The sequence below is a fragment of the Triticum dicoccoides genome, chromosome 2A, assembly GCF_002162155.2.
Source record: "Triticum dicoccoides isolate Atlit2015 ecotype Zavitan chromosome 2A, WEW_v2.0, whole genome shotgun sequence".
In the NCBI taxonomy this organism is placed as follows: domain Eukaryota; kingdom Viridiplantae; phylum Streptophyta; class Magnoliopsida; order Poales; family Poaceae; genus Triticum; species Triticum dicoccoides.
The window spans coordinates 761,130,737-761,138,298 of NC_041382.1; the positions used below are offsets into that span (position 1 = coordinate 761,130,737).

The 7,562-nt window shown below is 46.2% G+C and overlaps 1 protein-coding gene across 1 annotated transcript; it reads right to left on the bottom strand.

The window, feature by feature from the left end:
• Positions 1–946: 946 nt before the first annotated feature.
• LOC119357052 (probable alpha-glucosidase Os06g0675700) lies at positions 947–3,918 on the bottom strand. Its single transcript, XM_037624034.1, has 4 exons — positions 3,710–3,918; positions 3,334–3,618; positions 2,818–3,203; positions 947–2,735 (listed from the first exon to the last, which is right to left on the bottom strand). The coding sequence occupies exons 1-4, from the start codon at positions 3,904–3,906 to the stop codon at positions 1,012–1,014; spliced, it is 2,592 nt and encodes an 863-aa protein (XP_037479931.1). The 5' UTR covers positions 3,907–3,918; the 3' UTR covers positions 947–1,011.
• Positions 3,919–7,562: the final 3,644 nt, after the last annotated feature.

Genomic DNA, 7,562 nt, shown 5'->3' on the forward strand with positions numbered 1-7,562 from the left:
CAGACCACATCGACAACTAATAAGCAGTACCTTGGATTTTGAGAAAATAAAAGCAACCTGTTAAGACATATTTAAAACTCTAGATAAAAAGATAAAACATTGAACAATAGATCACTCTAGATCAATATTCAACTTTAATTTATTCCGATAAAAAATTATACTACACAATTGGTTTCGATGCTAATGGGACATGACGAGCTTTATCTCAAACTTCTGTCCGATTGCCAGCGACAGGCCACTGACGCTGAACACTCCACTCGTCCGGGACTTGGTGCGGGTTGCCTTGAGCTCAACGTTGTTTACATAGACAACTAATAAGAAAATCCTTGGATTTTCAAAAATAAAATCAACCTTCTAAGACGTTTTTGAAACTCTAGGTCAAATGGTAAAACATTAAAAATAGCTCATAGTTACAATTCCGATGTTGCTAGTTACATATGCTGTGTGAAACCTACGAAGACGTTGATATTTGAGGAAGCAAAAGAAATCAAGGCCTTGTCTTGTTTTGTCAAACGTAAAACAAAATAGACTCTAGCCTAATTTGGTCTATTGGGCCAAAAGGAAAAAGGTCAAATAACAATTTCAGATCAACATACATCTTGTAAGTGAGCGTCTTAGTCTTAGGGGCCACTTAAATACCTATATTTGCTTTTATGAAATGAGAGTAGAAGCTGCTAGGGGGTCGGATGCATGTTAGAACAGTCACACGATATTATCAATCTTCAACTGGTTGCCTCGCCAACGACGTTGATAAACCTCAATTGTCATTTGCTAAAGAACAGTTTTCCTACCCCTTTGAGTTGCAACTTTGCCGATGTACCTTCTGAATACTAGCCACATCGACAATTAATTAAGCAGTACCTTAGATTTTAAGAAAATAAAATCAACCTGTTAAGACATTTTTAAAACCCTAGATCAAATGATTAAACATTAAACAATAGATCACTCTAGATCAATATTCAACTTTTATTTATTCCGATAAAAATTTGTACTACACAATTGGTTTCGATACTAATGGGACATGACAAGCTTTATCTCAAACTTCTGTCCGATTGCCAGCGACAGGCCACTGACGCTGAAGACTCCACTCGTCCGGGACTTGGTGCGGGCTGCCTTGAGCTGCACGCTGTTTACATAGATAGCGAAGCTCTTTGGTGCGGACGGCAGCCCCATGAAGACCACCTTGCCGATGACCTGCGCCCGACTCGGCGCGTATGAGTTCTGAACCACATGTGAACTCACCTTGGTGGTGACCATGCCTTTGCTTTCCTCCCTGTCGCAGCTGAATCTCACCAGGGTCCAACTGCCTCCCACAGCGCCCATCTCCGGCGAGTCGCCGTCATCCAAGAACAGCTCCCCACTGGCCGTCCCATTCTCCGCGAGCGCCACAAGGAGGTGGAACTCGCTTTGGCGTGCAGCGGACGTGGTGAGGTCGGCATGCTGCAGTAGTAGGATGTTGCCGCCGGCCAGGTGCGCGTTTGCCAAGTCCGCTGGCGCCGGGAGGGTCACGCGCTTGCCGACCTTCATGGTGTAGGCGAGGGAGTAGTCGTAAAGACTGAACCACCGGCCGGCCGGGAAATAGGCGTCCACGGTGGTGGCGCCGGGCTGTAGCACCGGAGAGACAAGCACGCCGCGGCCTAGCATGAACTGCCTGTCCACGCCATAGGTGTCGGCATCCTGCGGGTAGGAGAAGAAGAGTGGCCGCGCGATGGGCGCCCCCGTCATGTGCGCCTCGTACATTAGCGTGTACATGTAGGGCAGTAGCCGATAGCGCATCCCCAACGCTTTCCTCGCCGACCGTGCCGTCGGCTCCCACACATAGAGCTCTCGCCGGAGGGTTGTCTTCTCTGCGTGGGCCCTGGCGAACGGGTAGAATGCGCCAAGCTGAATCCAGCGGCTGCAGAGCTCCTGGGTGGTGTTGCCGTTGAAGCCACAGATGTCGGCGCCCATCATTGGGATGCCGAAGAGGCCAAAGTTGAGGATGGTGTTGATGGATTGCGCAAGCTCGTCCCACCGCGCGACATTGTTGCCGGCCCAGTGCGCGGCGTAACGGCCGGAGCCGACAAAGGTAGAGCGGCTGAGCACGAAGGGGCGGCGTGTGGTGTCCCTGAGCAGCCCGGCGTGCGTGGCCTGCGCCTGGAGGAGGCCGAAGAGATTGTGCGCGTCGTACTCGGACACGCCGTTGTAGTGCACCGTTGAGACCGGCACAGTCCTGTAGTTGATGGGAAGGTGGAAGCCGGAGTTGTTGATGCGGTAGGGCGGGTCGTCCAACTGATTGAGAGGCTGCCACTGCTTGAAGTTGGAGGGCTCGTTAATGTCGCACCAGAGCCCATCCACAGGGATGGTCCGCCGAAACTCAGAGATCTTTCGTGCCCAGTACTGGGTGCTACGTGGGCTCATGAAGTCCAGGAAGTAGACCTCGCCTGGCCACGCCTCGCCTACCAGGTTGGCGCCGTTTCGCTTGAGGAACAAGTCCTCGTGAGGTGCTGCTTGCCGTTTGATAGCCGGGTGTACGGTGACCACGTATTTCTGGCCATTGTTGTGGAGCCGGTCCACGAATGGCCGGAGCTGCTTGGACGGGTAGTTCACCGGATCCAGCGTGAAGTCCTGGTAACCGTCCATGTAGTCGATGTCCGACCAGATCGCCTCCAGTGGGATCCTGGCCTTGGCGTAGCCGGCGACCACGCCATCCAGATCAGCCACGTTCTTGTAGCCATACCTAGACTGGTGGAACCCTACAAGTGCAAGATCGAGTGAGCGTAGCAGAGCAGAGCCAGCATATATATGGATATATGCCTACCAAGAAGGTACTCGTACCGAATGACCAGTAGGGCATGGGGGCAGGGCGGCCGATGAGCTGTGTGTACTGGTCCACGACGTCGAGCGGGGAGGGACCGGCGAAGAAGTAGAAGTCTAGCACGCCACCGATCACCTTGTAGGTGACGTAGGATCCGCCGTACAGTATGTCCATCCCATTGCTGTTCAGGAGGAGCACGCCATGCGCGGCACCGCCGGAGCGCACGTCCATGTAAAACGGGTGCGAGCCATAGAGGTTGAGGTCCGGTTGGTCGGACCACGTCACGTCCCCGTTCCACAGCGTGAAAGTGTCATTGTGTTGTAGCCGGAACGTCTGTTTTTTCTGCTCGCCGAGCCCATACAGGGATGCTCGGTCAGCCGGCAGCGCCGATGTCACCTCCAAGTACCTGCATTCCAATTTCATGCCCATCGTTCACTTGCTACTTACAGACCATGGTATTGTTCTACATCGATCTAACTCTTGCGGATCAACTAAGCTACACTAGATAACATTGCAATGGAACACTTGTAACATACCGGTCCTTGAAGACAAGGTTGGCGGAAGTGTCAAAGAGGGTGTCCCCGGTGGAGCGACGGGAGACCGTGAAGCGGAACGGGCTGGGGTGGATGGTGAAGGTCAGGTCGGAAGACGCGCTGGACATGGTGCTGTTGCTCGGCATGGATGGATTGCCTGGTGAGTCGAGCAAAACGTCCTTTGGTTCTGGCCCTGGTGCCGGGCGTGGGATGACGTCTTGGGGGACCTCCCATCGCCGATGGTCAGCATCGGTGATGCGCACGCGTAGCCGGCTATCCGTCTCAAGACTGCCGTCATGACACAAAATTAAGAATCTGTGAGCAAGAACCAACTTATCTAGCTACTTGGATGAAACGAAATTACATCAAACCCACTCACCTTGCAGTTAGGACGAGACTCTTCACATCAGGCCCAAATTCCGTCGACCCGCCGACGAGCTTCAGCTTGGCCGACAGCAGCTTCCCCGACCGAGCGGTTGACTCGATGTCATAGACTGCACTGCAATGATGGACAAGGAGGCAGATGAGGATGGTGAGGAGCACGAAATGATGAGTGGATGGCAAGCCAGTCGCCATGAGTGGATGGTGCGTGCAACACAACTGATGTCTAGCATATGACGCACACTCGGGGTTATATAGGCCAGCAATCATCTGAAATGTTTGGAAAGTTTTTAATACATGCCTAGGATTACCTCCAGATAGATAGGCTATACGAGCCAGTACTTCAATGCTTTCAAAGTTAGGGCTTATCGCTTCATACAAATGAAGAAGTAACTAATTTTTACTTGCTAAAGAAGGAAAATAATTAATGCAAACAAAAGTGAACTGCATATACATGCATAGTACATCTGGATGAAGAAGAGATTAATTCTGACTTGCTAAAGAAGGAACTAATTAACGCAACCAAATATGAACTGCAAATACATGCACTACATCTGTTTTGAATTTAACTGCCATTTTAACTCTGTACTAAGTTAAACTTGTTCTATGCCAAATTTCTACCAGTTTGACCCACTTAATCGAAATAATACACAAACATCTAAAAAAACAAATTGCTCACATAATACCCATCATGAAATATATGCTCAGAATATATATTTGCCTACTCATGTTGATATTGATTCATTTTTTTATAAAGAGTAAACTCAAATTTGTGGCCCTATTTCGATATTTTTAATAGGAATTACCCTATGTGAGATGTATTTATCGGTATCACCCCATTTAAGGTAAGTTGTACCACATTGAACCTTTTTATAAAAATGAGCATGTCTTGTCAAGTGGGTTTTGACCGCCAGGGTATAGGTGGCATGCCATGTCGACGATTTTTTCTCCATGTTGTCAATGATTAGGCCAGGATCAATGCCCTCACAGCAAGCCAGCAATGAACTCAAGCTCTACACACGTGAACCCGTGAACACACAGAGAGGGAGTGGAGTTTTGCAACGCGCTTAACCGCGCCTTTTCTGGGCTTCTTTCTTTTAGTCCATCATCTAACAGAACATAACGCAAAGTCCACCACGATCCACTTAGAGCGCATGACATCCCACGTGCAATGGATTGCGCCGAACGAACAACATGTTTTTGACCGATAGCCATACTACCAAGGCCATGTTATTCTCACGTGAACAGAACTTACGTGTAGCAAGAAAATAGGATAACTGAAACCTGATGCAACAAGATTAGAAGTAGAAAACAATCGCCTCCCTAAGATTGGTGCATCTTCTTCATGGTGTGCATGCCAATGCGCTCTCTCATCTCCTGGAACTCGACTCTCCCAAAGGCCATTGTCATCATATTGATATTTGGTGCCAACATGTTCAATGCCAATGTCTCCATTCTCCACATACTCTCTGATAAAGTGATACTGGATATCAATATCTTTACTTCTTTCAGGATAAACTGGATTCTTTCCTAAGGAGATGGCTATACTAGTTGTCGACCCTTAACACCACTTGATCGAACTCTCTTCCCTCGAGATCAGCTAGTCATCTGCCCAGTCAAATTCCCTGACAAGCTGCAGCTGCACCGGCAATGTATTCAGCCTCGCAAAAGGACATTGCAACATTTTTTTTGTTTATGAGAGTTCTAGCTAATAGGACTCGATCCAATGTAGAAAATCATGCCACTAATAATCTCGCGGTCATTGACATCACCAGCTAAAACACTATCACTATAGCCATAAATTTGCAAGTTCCCTTTTTCACCCTTCTCATATAAGGAGCCAAAATTCAGAGTACCAATTATGTACCTGATTATATGTTTCACTGCCTTCGTATGTTCGTTAGTTGAGCTTTGACATTTCTGAGTTTAACCATACAATGTATCCTTTTGTATTTTCATTAATATCATCTATTTACTCATTATTATAATTGAAAAATTATTTGGAGGGTTCATAGATTGTACTATTAATGTTTGAAGAGACAATGGGACACCTTTTGGCAGTATAGCCTCAAAATTTATAGTAAGTACTCTAGGACTCACTTTTTTCCGGAAAAACTTCCAATCTATTCATCTTCAATCATGGCAGTACAACGAACACCAGAAATAAAAATTACATCCAGATCCGTAAACCACCTAGCGACGACTACAAGCACCGAAGCGAGCCGAAGGTGTGCCGCCGTCATCGCCCCTCCATCGCGAGAGCCGAGCACAACTTGTTGTAGTAGACAGTCGGGAAGTCGTCATGCTAAGGCCCCATAGGACCAGCACCCCAAAACAGCAACCACCGCCGATGAAAAATAACGTATATCGGGAGGATCCAAACCAAAGACACATGAACGTAGACGAACAATGACGAGATCCGAGCAAATCCACCAAAGATAGAATTGCCGAAGACACACCTCCACACGCCCACCAACGATGCTAGGCGGGGAGACCTTTATTCCATCTTCAGGGAGCCGCCGCCGTCTCGCCTTCCTGAGTAGGACACAAACCCTAGCAAGATTGAAAAAGAACAACTAAAAATGGAGCCCTCCCGCCTGCCCTTGCCAGGATCCACTATCTTTCCAACTAGCACATAATCATAGTTGTATTTGTATCCTAGTTGCAGGGCTTAAATTTGTTATGGCATTCCTCATTATATTAGTATTTTTGAGGATTTCCTCATTGCCTAATCGCAAATTGTGTTGATGAAATACTCTTTTTTACTGCTCATCAATCTCCATTATCATTCTATTTTCCCATAAGTATCCAGCCTAAACTTGTGCTCATTCACTAGTAGAAAAAGGGCCTTTTATCCCGGTTCTAGAGAACCTTTAGTCCTGGTTCTGGAACCGTGACTAAAGGGTCGTCACTAAAGGTCCCCCCCTTTAGTCCTGATTCTTATACGAACCGGGACTAAAGGCCCTCCACGTGGCTGCTGCCTGGAGGTCTACCTTTAGTCCCGGTTGGTAACACCAACCGGTACTAAATGCCCTCCACGTGGCTGCTAACCGGTACTGAAGGATTTTTTTTGAAATTTTTTCCCGATTTTCAAATTTCTGAATTATTTTAACCTCTAATCTCTAATCACCCCTCATCACTGCTCAATTTAATGTCTAATCACCCCTCATCATTCCTAATCATCTAACTTCCCGGACGGTCACCCATCCTCCCACTCCCACAGCCTGAGCACGCTTAATTTCTGGGTTCTATTCTCCCTCATTTCCAAATCTGCACTTGTTGTTTTCCTGACAATAGTAAGATGTCAATCCTATTAACCCTCAGGAGTTTAGCTTGAGCATGAAGTCACAAATTTCACTGTTTGAGTTTGAAACTATCGTTCTAAAAAACAATAATTATTTAGTAACACTAATATTTCTTGAATAAGTAGTTTGACCACAATTTGACCAGATTTGACCAAAATAAAAAAAACTGAAATAATTATTTAGTAACACTAATATTCTTGAATAATTATTTAGTAACACTAATACTTCTTGAATAAGTAGTTTGACCAGACTTAACGAAAATTAAAAAAACTGAAATTTGAGCATAACTTTTTTCCTTTTGGAATTTGAGGATTCTAAAAATTTGCAAATAGGTCGTAGGATGTAAAAATCGGATGTGAATTTTCGTGCTGAACATTTTGATATATTATACATTTTTTCTGACATCGTATGCAAAAGTTATAGCCGTTTTACATTTTCCCTACACTTTTTGCAAAACATGTCCAAATTTAAGTTTTTAAATTTTCCTAACTAGTAGATGTAGTAACATAACTACATCTCGAAGGATTTAACTTTTGAAGTTTTTAT

Coding starts and splice junctions, on each gene's coding strand:
- LOC119357052 (XM_037624034.1), bottom strand. CDS start 3,906: ATGGCGACTGGCTTGCCATCCACTCATCATTTCGTGCTCCTCACCATC. Junction 3,204..3,333: donor AACCTTGTCTTCAAGGACCG/GTATGTTACAAG, acceptor ATTGGAATGCAG/GTACTTGGAGGTGACATCGG. Junction 2,736..2,817: donor CATGCCCTACTGGTCATTCG/GTACGAGTACCT, acceptor TTGCACTTGTAG/GGTTCCACCAGTCTAGGTAT.